This window comes from Mustela erminea, chromosome 2 (genome assembly GCF_009829155.1).
Source record: "Mustela erminea isolate mMusErm1 chromosome 2, mMusErm1.Pri, whole genome shotgun sequence".
In the NCBI taxonomy this organism is placed as follows: Eukaryota; Metazoa; Chordata; class Mammalia; order Carnivora; family Mustelidae; genus Mustela; species Mustela erminea.
The window spans coordinates 2,737,404-2,754,162 of NC_045615.1; the positions used below are offsets into that span (position 1 = coordinate 2,737,404).

The 16,759-nt window shown below is 54.1% G+C and overlaps 1 protein-coding gene across 4 annotated transcripts in view; it reads left to right on the forward strand.

The window, feature by feature from the left end:
* SORBS3 (sorbin and SH3 domain containing 3) overlaps positions 1-16,759 on the forward strand; it is a 29,029-nt gene that overhangs the window by 2,274 nt on the left and 9,996 nt on the right. Inside the window, exons 2-11 of one of the 4 annotated variants that reach the window (XM_032332137.1) lie at positions 3,241-3,395; positions 7,955-8,111; positions 8,364-8,481; positions 9,904-10,097; positions 11,112-11,175; positions 13,515-13,553; positions 14,009-14,102; positions 15,692-15,779; positions 16,029-16,115; positions 16,215-16,268. In XM_032332137.1, coding sequence (XP_032188028.1) covers positions 3,289-3,395; positions 7,955-8,111; positions 8,364-8,481; positions 9,904-10,097; positions 11,112-11,175; positions 13,515-13,553; positions 14,009-14,102; positions 15,692-15,779; positions 16,029-16,115; positions 16,215-16,268 — 1,002 coding nt within the window. In that variant the 5' untranslated portion in view covers positions 3,241-3,288. Of the gene's footprint in view, positions 1-3,240; positions 3,396-4,984; positions 5,507-7,954; positions 8,112-8,363; positions 8,482-9,903; positions 10,098-11,111; positions 11,176-13,514; positions 13,554-14,008; positions 14,103-15,691; positions 15,780-16,028; positions 16,116-16,214; positions 16,269-16,759 lie in introns of those variants that run through there. The other 3 variants (XM_032332138.1, XM_032332139.1, XM_032332140.1) reach the window with 3 other exon arrangements.

Sequence of the window (16,759 nt, forward strand, 5' to 3'; positions counted from 1 at the left end):
CTTGTTAAAACTTTCTTATTGTAAATTGGAAGTCACCTTAAAAAAAACTGTTAAAATTAAATGATAACTTAATTGGCTTCCTGTGTCTTTATTTCCTTTATTTCCTGGTAGAGGCACTTACATTTGGCTCTTACCCATTTAATAATAATTCCAGAAATCAAGGGAAAGTCTGCTGTTTGATGTCTGGTCTGGTATTTGATAAAGGAATCTCATTACAACAAAAAAAGGCCTCTTTCCCTTACCTCCTCAGCTCTTTCTTTAGTTTTAAATAGGCTTTGGGGGCTGCAGTGTTGCCTCTCCCTGTACTGCCTTGTCCCACCCTCCTTCCCAGCACTCGGCCCACCACTAACTCCTGCTCAAGTCCCAGCTCCTGCTGTGCCTTCTCTAGCAGAGGCCACTACTTGTAGGAAAGGAAGAAAGACATCCCAGAAAACATATAGTCTTTATAAAAGATAAAGATAATTTTTATTGTAGTAATTTAATAACTCTGCTTATGATCCTAATAATAGACAGGCATGAGTTCCATCTTGGGAAAAGTAAAAGGAGCCAGAGAGACATTGAATGTGGAGCCGGACTAACAAGAAAAGGAAGTGTAAGATCAGCCTTTTGATTCCTCCCCAAAGTAGAAATACCACGGGGCACTGTGGATTCACAAGGGAAAATAATTGGAGGACTGAGGGAAGGGGAAGCACCCAGGGCCCTTGGAGTGGATAACTGTATCCATGAAGGCATTTTACCAATTCTGGCAGGAATCCCTGCCAGGCCTGAGTAAGGCAACTGTACTGTAAGCACAGTACCATCAAGGGCCACAGTGCAGTTTACAGGCCAGAAAACAAGCCCGGATTTCTAGGTTCAGATAAGCTGGGTATGCATTTTGGAATCTTTGTTATCCAAATAGGGTCCTGACTTAGCAATGTCCTTATACCTCAGCTAAACCTTCCGTAAAATGAGGCAATGTTTGCCCTTACTTCCAGAGTTGTGAAAAAGGTTACTTAAAATCCTGGAAATTAAGAACTAAAATGCAAACTCCTGTTTACCTGCCACCACATGTAGACTGACTCCCTACCTTCTTGCCTGCTGTATGTAATCACATGGTCTTCCTGGGTTTTCTATCATGACATGCAGGTTTTAGAGAGAAACTAATCAATTTTGGTCCAGTAGATCAATAACATAATGGTAAATTAGACAGTCTTTTTGATGTTGGTGCAGTTCAGGAGAAGGCTGGTCGTAGACTTCAGGGAGTGGGAAGACAAGGTTATTCTTTGTTTGGAGGCCAGTGGACACCATGAGGTCGGGCTCCGATCAACAAACCACCCTCTTATCTTCCTTATTTCAGTTTACCTGCACTAGGAAAGAAGGTCGATGCAGACCTAGTTTTCCAGCCCCTGCTCTGTGTGTCCTTCTTTGTGGCTGAGTTGACTTGGCTGGATTTTCCCTCTGAGGTCATCACTTATTTATTCTTCCCTCATAAAATCTGCTTTCTAAAGAGCTGACCGCCACTTGCTCTTTCTTTCCTGAGAACTGAAAGAGGTTCATCCAGCTCAGTTCTTCTCAAAGACACGCCATGTGCCCATGATGCTTGTTTGCTCATCCATAGAAGGAGACAGAACAGTTGCTGATGTGATATCAGTGTCAAGACTTCCTTGAAGATAGCCTAGACAGTTGGACAAAAGGCTGAGTTCTGTCGCAGCCTCCGGGGTTGGGATGTGACTGACTCCGAGAACCCACATAGATGGTTCCTGTTACATCACACGTGTGCTGTGAGAGACTAGAGCAAGGCAGGCCTGAAAGCCTCTTTCTCCACTCCCGTGAGGGTCCACTCACACCCTGGCCGCCAGGCACAGTCCGTATCTGACCTGTGGTGGATAGTTTTTCACTCGATTCCATCTGCTTGCTCAGTCCCCCTGGCAGAAAGAGAACACTCTTCTGAGAGCCAAATTAAAAACCTGCTCAAAGCCTAACTAAAGAATATGCCAGAGTATATCCCTGTGGAGGAAAAGGGAAGGAATAGCAGATGCCCTTTCTTTGCCTACTGTGGGAGGACTGCGGTGCAGGGCCAGGAAGCCACTCAGCTGCTCAGGGGCACATCTCAGAGTGTGACATTCAGATGCCAGACTCCCAGTACTAGATACACTGCTCCAGAAATTGAGAGTTCAGGTGTATGTCTTCTGGGGTCCCTGGCTTCCGTTTTTCCATTTGAGAAATAAAACAATTTTCTGCTCACTTACAATAAAAAGCCACTTAAGGCTTTTTCCGTTCATCCTTTTTCTTGGTGACAGAGGTTGGTTTTCAGAGTGACCTGTATTCCTGTATGAACAAGCACCACCTTCTCCAGCTCCATATGAAGAGCCACATCTCTTGGGAATCTCTTGGCTAATCTCCCCTGGGATGGAGGGCATGGACACATCTGTGTTGACATGGGTGCCACCTGGGGAGAACTGCAGAACAAAAGGTGGCAGGCTTGAGGAGCGGGGGTGGGGGTGGGGGTGGGGCATACTGCTGACCGGGATCAGATAGCTAGGAAAAACAGAGCAGTTATGTAACTCTGTTTACTATGGCTCAGGTGACTCTGAGAAGGCAGAGGCAGCCCCCTGACGGAAGGCAGTGCCAGGGACAGGGAAAGAGTCACAGGGAAGGAGGTCCCTGTTAGATAAGGGAGTCACCAGAGCAGATAGTGCATTGGGATGAAAAGAATCTCTTTGGTTGACAACAGCCAGGTCACCTGCGGACAGCCTATCCCTAAACCATGCCAGCTGTCTTCAGGCTTAGGCCCACAGCAAGTAGAACTGAGGCTCGAGGGAGAAGGTGAAAAAGCAGATACCTGTTTCTTGGCTACATCTTTGGACTTTGCTACTTCCTCCTCCCTCCTTTAATCTCCCACTTTTCAGAGGAGGGAGTCTTCTCCCCAAATACGTGCAGAAAGAGAGGAATCGACTAGTCAAGATTCCTTATGCTCTATGCTCCTACCAATCTCTCATCCTCTTTGCTATGAGGCCCAGTGGCCACCAGGGAACACTAAGTATAGAGCCCCTCAGGAGAAAGGTTCAGGTCTCCAGTGGGGCCTACCCACCACCACCTACAGAGCTGTTTACTGGGCTCCCTATTCCCATAGAGATGAAACTGGTAGCCAGTCCCCAGCTCCTTGTCCCTGGCTGCTACCTCCCTTTGTGAGAACAGGAAGTGAGGACCTTTGTCAGCTCAGCTGCACCCTCTACATTAAATATTTATCTTGGAGTCCAGGTCAGAGCCCTAGAGAATAAGAGACGCTCGCTGCCCGTGAGAGAGGGTATGGCCAGGATTCCTGGAATTGGAAGATCTTCGGCTTCACCATCTTTGGAGAGCAAGGAAGAACATGAAAGAGATGTGGCCCTTCTTAGTCGCAAGGATTCTGACAGGTGGGGAAAAAACAGGGAAATGGGCACATTTTAATCCCTGAGGGAGGGAGGAGGATGGTGCCTAGGGTGGGTAGGTAAGTACCTAGCTTTAGGGGTAGGACAATGCATGGCTGCCCATCTTCAAGAAGTCCCAGAATGCCTACCCTCCTTTCTGCAGATGTCTTCTGTGGCCGGGGGCTACCCATTTCATCCCATCCTTTAGCTTTCCTGGAGAATCATAGACTCTTAGAAGGGGCCTTAAAGGTGACCTCATTCAAGAACCTGTTCAGTGCAGTCATTACTTTTAGAAAGATGCCCATGATCGGTAGGCTTGGAACCCCTGTAATCCTTCTAGAAGTTCTTCCTTGGAAACCTTGGATCTTCTTCCAAGTATGCACCCAAGGGTCCCACTTCTACTAGTGCAGCGGGTCTGTTTCCACATGGCATCCCCGCAGACTCTGGACGCTGGCCAGCATGCCTGTCTCTCTCAAGCTTCTGCACAACCTAAACGTGCCTCCTTCCTCTTTCACATGTGATACTGTTTCAAGCTGGTTCACTGCACTGGGAGAGCTCTTTTAACTGAACTGAGAAAAGATAAAGCTAAGAGCATCAATACTGGTGGAATTAAATTTTTTTTTTCATATTTTCTCCAGTCCCTGCCTTCTCCACTGTTGAGTTGAATGATGTGGTTGGAAAACACCCTAAAGTGCATGCTGGCCTCATGACACCAGTTTTATACCCAGTAGTCATGCAATAAATGTTTTCATATTTTTATAATTTATCACTGATCACTCCCCCAATGGATGTGAAATTGCCCAGTTTGGTTGTTTTGGGTCTTGGGTGCCAGAACCAAGCCAAGGGCTAAGAAGTACTCTGGTTTTTCCATGACCAGTAAACATTCATTAAGCACCTCCATATTCTGTAACATGCTCCGTGCGGGCACAGAGGCTTGGAGAAAGAAAAGACGGTATGGCCAGAGGGCTTGGGAGCCAATGGGCGCAGGCTCTTGGGACTGGTGTCAGAGCAGCGGGAACAGCGGAAAAGCAGCAAGATCAAAACAACTACGGTGTATGAGAACACCAAGACCCTGGTAACCCCATCCCCGCCAAAGGGACCCCGCCCTCATCCTCTTCAGGGGCGCGGCACGCCCAGGGGGCCGCTCCCTAAGGCCGATTTCCTCCCCAGGCCGCCCTCGGCGGTGTGAGCACGTGTGTGAGCGTCCGCCCATTTGGGGGTGTACGCGCATCTATGTGCGTGTGTTTCTTTGCACACGCCCGGACGCGCGCTTACAAAAGCACAAAATCTCCCCAAGTGGGGAAGGAGGCGGCGGGGCCTTAACTCGGTCCGCTAAGCCACTCCACTTGTTGGGGGCGGGGGGGGGGGCTTATCTCGGCCCCAGCCTGTCTGCATCTCGGTCCTGTCTCCGAGGCTGCCAGCGCAGTATCAGTTGCTGGCTTGACCCGGGATCTTTAATCATTCCTGCCCTCTGTCCTGGCTCCGCCGTGCAGGGCTCCCTTCCCACGCGCTGGAAATGTCACTGGAAACTCTGAGTGGCGCTCGTCACCCCACCCCCCCTAAACACACACACACACCCCCAGCCCGGACGCCAGCCCTGCGGTGGGGGCCGGGGAAGGCAGCTGGGAAACCAGAGCGGGCTCCCCGGGGACCCTCGGCGGCCCCTCCCGGCGCCGCCCGCGGTCGGCCCGGCCCCCTAGGCAGGGGGCCACTTCGTCCCCGCGGCGCGCCCCGACGAAGGGCACTCGCACTCCCCAGCCGGCTGGCCCGAGCCCCCGCCCCGCAGGCTGGAGAGGGAGTCGCCGGCCCCTCCACCCCGTCCGCGCGGCCCACAGCGCAGATTGGAAGGAGACAAACTGCGCCGCCCGCCCGCGCGCCTCTCGCGGTCCTCCCTCCCTGCGCGTGCCCTCGGCCCCGTCCATCCCACTCTTCCTCCTCGGGCTCTCTGCCTCGCGGAGCCCGTCCTGACCCGGTCACGAGGGTGAGCGGCACAGCCCGGACTTCTCCCTGCCCTCCCTTCTCGAGAGCCCGCCGCGGCTGCACCAGGCGGGACCTGGGCAGAGATGCCCCTGCCCTCCCCGGCGTCCTCAGTCGGGGCCACCTGCTTGCTGGGGAAGGTAGGTGCCGGGAAGGGGAGGGGGCGGAGAGGAGGCGGGGGCCACGGGCGGGGAGGGACCCGTGCCCAACCCTCAGGGAAGACAAAGTGCCCCTCCCCCTGAGGTCCTCATCCCCAGCTCTGGGTTGGAAAGAGGTGAAGAAGTCCCCTCTCGATCTGGAAAAGGCGAAATTCGAGAAAACGTGGCTTTGTCCACGTGGTCTTGTAACTGGAAAATACCCGGAAAGTCTCCTAGGGCCAAGCCCCCAAGGTCAGGGCCATACTTGGAGGTGGAAAGGAGTCTGCCAACTACAAACAGGAGAGCGACTTCGCATCTTCCAGCCCTTTGGGTGAAGGACTGCCAGAATTCTGGGACGACCCGGAGACTTCCTGGCACCTGTCTGTCCTCTGCCAGATGCAGGGCCAATGCCTCCATGCCCCCATCTCTCTGTGAGAAGTGGCTTTTAGTTTCTCCTGGCACAGCCACTGAGAGAAAAAGTCAGCCCACTCTACCCCAGGCACCCTTGTCTATGTCTGGAGTGTGCCTGCCACAGGCATCTATGTTGGGGAGGGGTCACCAAGGATCAGTAGCCCCTGAAAAGTTGGATGGTATGGGGGGACACCCTGTCCTCCCGAGACTACTAGAGGACAGTTTTCACTGAGCAGGAAAGGGTGGGAAGATGGGAGGAGAGGGAAGGCGGCTGGGGTCAGCTGATGGCTGGGACTGCTGATGCTGACCTCGCAGCTTGGCTTCGAGCAGTCAGCTGGGAAGGGAGGGGTTGCTGCTAGGAGCCAGGCAGTCCCAGGCCTCTGGATCTTCTGCTGTCCCCTGCCTCAATTTCCCCCTCAAAGGAGGGAGAACAGCGGGGGAACTGGGGTGTGTCTGCATGTTTTGCTTTTGGTCCCAGTCCTAATTGGATCCAGCTGGGGAGCTGCCCCTCCTCCAGCTTCAGCTCTCACTCCCCCCACAGCCAGGGAACGGCATGGAAAAGCTATGTCCCCAGTAGGTCTTTCAGATGTCAGAAGAGATCCCCAGTCTGAACAGAGACAGAGACTGCACCAGCCTTGTTCCCACCCTCCAGCCCCCAAGGCCTGAGGAGGAACTGGGTACAGGAGCGATCCCAGCCCCCTATCAGAACTCCAAGCCCCGTGGTACTTCCCACAAGTCCCATTCAGAGCACTGCACTCCCTTTTCCACTGCACACAGGTACAGCATCTCACCAGGCCCCCTGGGCCTTTCCCGTGAGCCCCCACACCCCTCAGGCACACACAAGCCTAGCTCTGAACACAACGCCAGAATGGGTCCGGCCCCAGCAGGGGAGGTTGGCTCAGTTCTGGTCCAGTCCAGCTGCACAGGTGGGGAGGCCCAGCCTCAGACAAGCCCTGTTGGACAGCCTGGCCTCCTCCATTTCCCGGGTGCCTGGAATAACTTGCATGGGACCGCAGAGCCAGGCTGGGCAGGCAGGCGTGGTGCTGCCAGGAAGACCCTCTGTCCAAAAAACCCTCTGGAAAATAGGAGCACCTGGCTGGCTCAGCTGGTACAGTGTGCAACTCTTGATCTTGAGGTTGTGAGTTTAAGTCCCATGTTAGGTGTAGGGATTACTCAAAAACAAAACAAAACAAAACAAAACAAAACAAAAACAAAACCAAACCAGCCTGGAGGAGGTATAAAAGAAAGTGGCCGGGGGAGGGCACTCAGCAGCACCACGTCTCCATGAGCAAGTCCAGCTTGGCTCCTGTCCACTGCTTTGCCTTCTATCCCACCCCCCACTGGCACCCTGAGCCCTCTGAGGCTTTAGTCCCAGGGAAGAAGGCCGAGGAAGGGAGCTGGCACTCCTCTGTGCTCAGAAGAAGTAGTTTCTGCTGCCTGGAAATGCCCCCGCCACACTCCCCCTCCCATAACCTTGGCCCCGATGGGCAGTAGGCGGGTCGCCTTGCTGTTGTTTTGGGGCCTCTTCCGCAGCCCAAGCAACCCCTTGTGCCTGCTGGCAAGCAGATGCTCACAGAGGGACTGGAGGAGTCAGGGAACTGAAACAAAGTCCTGAGTGCCCAGGCCCTCCTCTGCCAGCTGCCCCAGTTCCCTCTGCCTTCCCTCTGGGGGAGCAGACCGCGCTGTGCAGTGAGAGCCCCAGAGGGGCTGGCCAGCAGGCCCGTGTGCCCAAGTCTTTGTCCAGCAGGCCCACTCCTGGCCAGCCTCCCTCTTCCTAGCCTATCTTCCCCCTCCCCCACTCCCACCCCGAGCTCCTGCCCAGGGCCTAACAAGCAGCCCATTGTGCCTCTGGGAGCCGGCACGGGCAGCCTGCAGGCCAGTGCCCACAGAGGCCTGTTTCCTGGGTCCTTGAGCTCCCACCCAGCTGGCCCGACCCCTCCCACAGCTGTCCCCTTCTCCCCCCACCCCAAGGTTGAGCCCAGAGGGCACAGGCGGCCTTGAGCCCAGCAGGGCTTTCCCTTCCTCCTTCCTTCCCCACAGAGGACACACAGAGGAGCAGCTGGCACACCCGGAGCCCTCCAACCTTGACCCAAGCATGCAGGCCCCACCCTGCAACCTCCCCGCTGGGCTCAGCCTGGACGACTTCATCCCCAGCAATCTCCGGGCCCACGGAGGGTCCTCCTCCCGGGGGGCACGGGTGAGTGAGACAGTGAGGAGAGGGTTCCTGTGGGCCCAGAGTTGATGGGACCTCCTAGGACATGTGGGGGAGCAGGAGGATTAACGGGATGGAGGGAAGGGGCCGGAGATCGCTCTAGAGAGCCTTGTTGGCTATGTGCAAGGGGGTCAGGCTGGCCCTCCAGTCCTCACTATGGGGTAAACTGTGTCTGTGCTTCCCACCCTTCTGCGGAACCTTCGGGCCTGAGCTGCTGCTCCCGGCCCCTCCCCACAGGTGCCTGTGATCCGGAATGGTGGTTCCAACACCCTTAATTTCCAGTTTCATGACCCTGCGCCCAGGACCGTGTGCAATGGGCACGTCCCCCTGAGGAGAGATGTTTCCCGGCACCCAGGTGGGTCTGCTCAGGAATACCTGCTCCAGGAGCCTTGTGTCGGGGGTGGGGGATCAGAGGCTCCCGGGCCCTGCCATCTGGCACTACCCTGTGGGGAGGAGCATGGAGGGCTCTCAAGGTCCTGGGCCTCTGAGCTCATCTGGCTGCCCTTCTCTGTGTGAGCACTGATGGCCCTTGAGTGTGAAATCCACTGAGGGAGAGAGCAGGCTGACGCATCCCTCCCTCCCCACCCCCACCCCCACCGCACGCCCCTTAGCACCCCCACCCCAAACCCCCCACCCTGCCAGGGGAAGTAATTGTGCAGGGGACACAGCCTTGGGAGGCAGGGGACAGGGGCCAAACCCCACAAGTGTGTACTCAGCAGCCAAGTAGAAGATGGGAGAGGCAGCTCTGGGAGCTCATCAGCCCCTGGGCTCCTACAAGTCATCCTGGCCTGAGCCATGGGGTCGAGAAGATCCCAGGACCTCCTGGGTGAAGGTCTACCCCCGTGGGCCCTTTTCCTGAGGAGGAAGAGATCCTTTATTAAGCTTCTAACTGAGGCAGGCACTGTGTCAAGTAATTTATTCATTTAACAAATAATTGTGGAATGCTTAGAACATGTGGGACACTGAAAAGACACACTAAGCCTTCTGTCATTTAATCCCTTGATGTCCTGGAAAGGTAAGGTACCGTTAGTAACCTCTTCCCAGTGAGGAACCTGAGTTTCAGAGATGCTCAGTCACAGAGTCTGAGCTGAGACTCAAACCCTGGTCCTTCCAGCCTTGATGCCCTTATGCTGCTACTCTGGTGACTTGGGGGCTAAGGGTTCTGAGGAAGCTGAGGACTCAGTTGCCATGTCTGGTGAATGAGTGTCTGTCCAAGAGCCTTGTGACTATGTGTCAGGCACTGTGCTGGGCACGGTCACACACACTAGCTCTCTCTGGATGTTTGCCATGATTACCCTCATGTTACAGAAGTAGAAATGGAGTCACCAAGTGGTTTCTTGCTGTGCCACAGGTCACAAAACCAGCCGGTGGCAGAGCTGGCATCTGAATTCTTTGTTCCCATTTCAAGCCCAGTGCCATTTCTGCCACACCCTGCTGCCTTCCCAGCCAGGATGGTCCCCAGCATTTTCTCTAAGTAAGGATTCCCAGCCCTCATTCCAAAGGCTTTAAGGACAGCCCTCCGAAAGGATAAGGCAGACACGGGCACAGATTTCTCAAGACAAAATCCATTTTCATTCACTTTAACTAAAAAATAAACAAAGGCCCGTGGTCCTGCAGGGGATGGGGAAGGCTGTAAAGTCTGTCTCAGCAAGTCAAACAAGGAGATGTTGAAACTTTTGAACCCACAGGATCAATGTTCTGAAGGGCTAAGAGACAAACAAGTCCAGGTGGGGGCCCCTGCCCGGTGCTAATGCTCTGTTACTCATTTCCCCCACAGATCCTGCTTGGTATCAGACCTGGCCCAGCCCTGGGAGCCGGCCCTCGGGGAGCCAGAAGACCCCTGCCTCCCAGCATCCCCAGAACTGGTCAGCCACGTGGACCAAGGACAGCAAGCGTCGGGACAAGCGCTGGGTCAAGTATGAGGGAATCGGGCCGGTGGACGAGAGCGGCATGCCTATCGCCCCCCGATCTGTGAGTCCTGAGCTGGGGGCTGCTGCTGATGGGGCTCGGGGACCCATGCTGAGCTCCACTTCTGTGAATTAAAGTGGGAGCCACCAAGAGGGCACCAAACCATTTCGGGACCCCGTGGTTCCCCCACGAGAGGCTTGGGGGTGGTCATCAGCCACAAAAATACAGGTGCTCTTGTGGTCTGAGTTGCACAAGCCGTTTGTGGGGGGGAAGGGAAGATCTAGAATGCTCTGTGGGGCAAGGACCCCCTCTGTTCCTAGCCCCAGGACCTGGCACAGCCACTGAGTGAATGGCTGGGTGGAGAGAGCTGGCAGAGTCCTGAGTGAGTCGCCCTCACACTGTGGCCGGCATGGAAGGATCCAGGGCCCGGGCTCTGAGCACCCTGCCCTTCTTCCACTCCCTATCTCAAGCCAGCCACCTGCCTTCAGTTCTGCATCTGAAACTGAAGTTGGCCACATACCTATCAGTTCGGTCTCAGTGGGGCAGGAGCTGTGAAATGCCATTCTAACCCTATGTTATCGCATTTATTTTTCATTACATAGAAATACATGTTTGTGGGCACCTGGGTGGCTCAGTGGGTTGGGCTGCTGCCTTCAATTCAGGTCAGGATCCCAGAGTCCTGGAATCGAGTCTCGCATCAGGATCCCAAGTCCATGGGGTGTCTGCTTCTCATGCTTTCTCATGCTCTCTCTCTCAAATAAATAAATAAAATCTTAAAAAAAAAAAAAAAAGAAGAAGAAATACATGTTTGTTGTAGAAAGATCAGAGATATAGGAAAGCAAAGAGAAAAAAAAAACGAGAAACCACCCCAAATCTCAGAGCCTCGGCATGGATCATCACTGGGGAGATCCTTCTCTACACCTTATTCATATGTAATGTGCTGTATAAAGTTCCTTTATTGGATTTTTCATGACAGCCTGCCCACTTCAAGGGTGGACAGAGAAAGGACTCAGGAAGGAAAAACTTCTGTGGCTTCCTATTAAGAGGGTGGCCTGATTTTGTCTTTTCTAATCCCAGAGTGTTGATAGCCCCAGGGACTGGTACCGGAGAATGTTCCAGCAGATTCACCGGAAAATGCCAGGTGAGACATCCTTCTAGGGCCCTCTCTCTGCCGAGTGGGCTCCAGCGCCTGGGGCTGTGGGACGGACGGGCAGAAAAGGGAACTTCTATGTACCCCAGGCTGTGTGGTGGGTTGTCCCTCATACAGGCTGAAGGGGAGAAGCCTCCAAACTCCTTTCTGTCCTTGGGAGGACAATGACCACACACTGTCCCTGGTCTCCTCTGAGAGTCCTGGGAAGTCATGCAGTCCCTCATTTGTTCAATCAGCCCCTGACCAGACGTCTACGGAGCACTTCCTGTGTGCCGAGCACTATTCTAGGTGCTGAAAATGAAAGAGGGAATAAAAAAGAATGTCCCTGCCCCAGTGAAGCTTAAGACAGAGGGAGAATAAGCAGATACGTAATTAATATGGCAGCTGGTGGTAAGGGTAAGTGAGAAAAAGAAAAAGTCAGTGCCCAGTGCAGTGAGGGAAGGCCCTGGTAGGCGGCATTTCAGCCGAGAGCGAGCGAGAGCGGAGCCAAGGGAGGGAAGGAGCCAAGAGAGGAGCCTGGCCGCAGGGGAGCAGCAGACACCCAGAGGCCAAAGCAGACCTGGCTGGTCCTGGAGCAGCAAGGACAGGCTGGACTGGAGTGAGGGGGACACTGATGGGAGATGGAGACACAGTGATGAGATCTGAGATCTGGTCACAGAGGGCCTCTGGGGCCCTGACCAAAGCTTTGGCTTTTACTCTGCAAGAGCTGAAGAGTCAAGGGACAGTTGTGAATAGAGGAGTGTCATGCTCTGATGGCTCACTCTGGCTGCCAGCTCAGGGGGGGACAAGGCAGTGAAGAACAGAGTGGACCACGTAGGGGGCCCGGCTTTCATCCAGGCTAGAGGCCAGCAGTGTCTCAGACCAGGGCAGCAGCAGCAGGCCTGGTGGGGTTCTAGAGACCGTCATGAGGTTTTGCTGGTAGATTGAACGTGGCGAGAGTAAAAGACGTCAAGGACGACTTAGAAGGAGCCAGTCAACAGATGTTGCTTCCAAACTCAGAGAAGATGGAGGTTTTTGATGAGGTCCATCATCTAGTTGGTGATGTCAAGTAGGCAGTTAATATGCAAGTCTGTGGTTCAGGGCTGAGGCTTAAGCTGCAGGTGGAAATGGGGGGATTCACCCCAAAAGATTTTTTTTTTTTAAGATTTTATTTATTTATCAGAGAGAGGGAGAGAGAGCAAGCACAGGCAGACAGAATGGCAGGCAGAGGCAGAGGGAGAAGCAGGCTCCCCACCGAGCAAGGAGCCTGATGTGGGACTCGATCCCTGGACGCTGGGATCATGACCTGAGCCGAAGGCAGCTGCTTAACCAACTGAGCCACCCAGGCGTCCCCACCCCAAAAGATTTTGATTGAAAGCTCCCCAACTAATTCTCATGCAAATCCTGCCATAGATGGTTTTTTTTTTTTTTTTTTTTTAAAACCAGAAGACTAGATAAGATCACCTGGGGAGGCAGACAGAGGCCCAAGCACTGAACCCTGAGGCCCTTGGGTGTGTAGAGGTTTGAGAGACGAGCAGGGTCAGCAAGCCGACTAAGGGGGTACAGCGGAGAGGAAAACCAGAGTTATCTTCCTGAAGCCCAGTGAAAAAGGAATTTCAAGTGTTGTCCATGTGACAGACATTGCTGATGGGTCAAGTATTTTGGTTTGGTAACATGGAGGTCACTGGGGTCTTTCTTGAGGGCGGTTGGGGCAATCCTGGTGGGGCTGGAAATCTACTTAAAGAGAAGGGGAATCAGAGACAGCGAATTAGTTACGGCTGTTTGCGGCAAAGGAAGACAAAGCAGTCCAGGAGCTGGAGGTGTGGGATCTGGAGAGAGGCGTTCTGGTCTGCCTTTATGGCAAGTGCTCTTGTGGCACGTCTGCACGCCAAGGGGACCAAGTCGGCTGGCGGGTCAGTCGCTTTTCCTAGGAGGCCCCAGAAAGTCATGAGCGCCATGAGGAGTGGGTCTGGGCAAAGGGGGTGCAGAAAGGGAAAGAGGGAGAAGAGGAAGTGGAATTTTCCCCAACCTGTCTTGGTGAGGGCAGGTTTAGAAAGGTCAGGGAAAGGGTGTGTGTGGGAATGCGAGGAGGGAGGAGCAGGAGGGTTTGGGCAAGTCCACTGCCTGGGTTGGCTCACTCAGGCCCTGAGTCTGCCAGAGGCATTTCAAACCCTCCAGAGAACTGCCCTCCTAATTCCTTCCCTCCCTCGGGACATTCTTCAGGCCCTGACTCAGCCCCTCAGCCCCTGCCCTAGGCAGGAAGACTGCTGGGAGCAGCCGAGGCAGCCTCGCGGGGCTCGCCATCCTCGCTTGCTGCCCCACCCCTGATCTGGTCCTTTCTGCTCCCGCAGACCTGCAGCTGGACTGGACCTTTGAGGAATCACCCAAAGGTGAGAGGTGCCGGTGGCCCACCCCAGCTCAGTGCCTGCGTTTCCCCGTCTTGTAAACCATGCCTGGCTTTGAGGCTCCCCCGTTGGCTTAGTTCAACTTGAGAAGTTCATGTAGCCCATTTCTGGGGAGCTCCCCATTTCCTGGCAGGTGGCAATGAAGAGCCTCAGCTTCACTGTCCAGTGAGTGTCTCCGCCCTGGCTGTGATTTCTCTGGGCTTCTGTCTCTTCATCTGTAAAATGGGGACACTACTTGCCCCACAGTTGTGAAGATATGGTGAAGAGTGTAAGGCTGTTGGTGCAAGGCCCCCATATAGTGGTCCAGAGTACCCCCAACCCTGTTCCCACAAGACACCCACAAGCATGTGTGGGAGTGGGTGCCGGAATCTTCAGTGGTTCACCCAGGTACCCCTAAGCCCAACTCTCACCTCCTCTGGCCTGTCTTCTCCCACCTTCAGTGGCTTCCTCCTGTGCCGCCTCTACAGACTCAAGGCATCCAGGGCCCCAGCAAAGACCAGCTGCCAGGCCAGGCCAGGCCTCTTCTCTGAGTGGGTGAGCCATCCTGGGAAAAGGGTCCCAGGGCTGCAGAGGGGCACTGGCTTCCTGGCTGGGACTGCGCCCCCTGGTGGTCACAGCCGGTACAGCCTCTCCCCAACCCCATCTCACCGCTCTCCTCCTTCTTAGGGTCCCTACTTTGGGGAACTTAACCAGTGCCAGCCATCTGCTGAGTGGGGACCACACGGTGGTTGTGAGGGTTTAGGCACATAGCAAGTCTTCACATGTGTTATTCTTTTTTAAAGATTTTATTTATTTAAAAGAGAGAGACACAGAGAGAACGTGAGAGCATGAGTGGGAAGAGAAGCAGAGGGAGAGGGAGTAGCAGACTCCCCATTGAGCAAGGAGCAACATGGGGCTTGATCCCAGGACTCCAGGGTCATGACATGAGCCGAAGGCCGACCCTTAACCCACTGAGCCACCCAGGTGCCCCTCCACAAATATTATTAATATACAGGCTCAGTTATGACTAGAGCCTCCCTAAATTACGAATGATATATTCTACGGGCACCTGGGTGGCTCAGTGGGTTGAGCCTGTGCCTTTGGCTCGGGTCATGATCTCAGGAGCCTGCGATCAAGCCCCGAGTCTGGCTCTCTGCTCAGCGGGGAGCCTACTTCCCCCTCTGTCTCTGCCTGCCTCTCTGCCTACTTGTGATCTTTCTCTCTCTGTGTCAAATAAATAAAATCTTAAAAAAAAAAAAAAAAGGAATGATGTATTCTATTCTCATTATCAGTGGTATTACTAATATTATTATTCCTAAAATAAAGAATAGAGTCATAGTTACAACCAATAAATCCTGACTCTCCGGTCAGACATTCCATCCTTTGATAAGCTTGGTACAGTGGTGGAAACATTCAGACCCAAACATTGTCTGGAACACATAAGCCAGCCAAGAAAGGAGCCCTGGAGGGGAACGAAGGCAAATGTGACAGTGTGGAGCCTTAGTGGCTGGAGTGGTTTCACAGATGACATCACTGAATGCTGCACCCCCAGGGAGCAGAGGCGCAGGGAGCAGAAATAGCTTGCCCAGGGCCCGGGAGTCAGGGCTGCAGGCCCTCTGGCCTGCCCAGGGTTCTCCTGGGACTAGGCTGTAGTCCCACCCACACCCTTGGGCACGTGTACAAGCCCATGGAGCTGTGACAGCTAGGAAGAGCAGCTTCACAAGCTGCAGACACATACATAGCCACAGCCGTGGGGCCACACATAGATTATTTCACTAAGGTCGGCAGGAAGGGAATCCTGGCCACTCAGGGAGTGGATGAGTGTGTTAGGCCTTCTCCTGGGTGGCAGGCACATGTTTCCTCACAGCTTCACTACACCCTCACAGAGGTGGGATCCCTTCGTGACACATACATGCCAGTCTGAGGCTCTGAGAGCTCAGTAACTCGCCAAAAGTTCACAGCTAAGTGGCAGAGCTGGCATTTGACCTCTGAGCCCGTAACTTTCCAATGTGTAACACTGCTTTCACAGGCTGGAGCTGGGAGCAGGGGGCAGGGGGCTGTGGGAGCATGTGCAGGGCTGTCTTCTCACTTGTGCCTTAGTCTCCCTAAAAGGAAATTGAAGAGATGTCCTCCCCTTTCTTTAGAAGAAGTTGGGACCCCTCCGAAGAGTTTCCTAGAAGCACTTTCAACTCTAATCCTGGAGCAGCCTCCCTACACCAGACACCAAATCAGGTAGCCCACACAGCATCCTCCCCTCACTGCCCCCGGCACTGTGCTCTTTGGCCAGGCCCCTCTGCTGAAGAGCACAGATACTGCCCGTTCAGTTTGGGGCCTGCTCTGGGCAGCCCCGAGAGCCCAAAATCCTTAGGAAGGCACTGGCAGGCAGAGGGGTGAGGCAGTGGCCTACAAGCCTTTTTTTTGGGCCTGGACAGTGTCCCAGTACACCTCTGCTCAGACTGATGCCCACCTACTTCTGTGCAGGTGCTCAGATGCCAAGAAAGAGCAGACAATGTCTGGACGGAAGATTCTTGGAACCAGTTTCTGCAAGAACTAGAGACTGGACAGAAGGTGAGTGTCCTGCTGGCCCTCTGAGAATGGACATACTCCTTAGCTAGTGCATTTTGGAAAGTGAGTTCACCCCCTCTGATTCATCCTTCCCACCCTTAGCCCAAGAAACCGCTAGTGGATGACCCTGTTGAGAAGCCCTCCCAGCGTATTGAGGTGAGTGCTGCTGGATAGGTTGGAAGGGGAGGGAGACAGCTATGCTGGGGAACAAATGAGGGAGACTTCTGGGTGGTGTTGGCCCCAGTGACCATGGGCAAAGGCCAGAGACCCAAAGCTCTGACCCTGCCCAGTCCCATACAGTTTACCTCTGTATCCCCAGCACCTGGGACAGTGCCAGGCATAGAGTAGGCACTCAAATATGTGTTGAATACATGTCTGTTGACCAGAGCAGGAGCAGAGAAGGGAGTGGTCAGTGTGGATTTGTCAGAAAGTATTCTCGGAGATCGAGCTGGAGGGCCTGGCCAGGCAGAGAGCGGGGTCAGTGTAGGGGGAGTGCAGAGACAAAGGCTGGAGGGACAGTGGGAGGGAAAGCAAGTGGAGCTCAGGTTGTGGAAAGCCACAGAAGACTTGATGAGAGAGGAAATAAGGAGCTTTATAGGCTCTTGAACAGGGAAGTAACAGGACAAAAGGCACTATCAGACACAGAG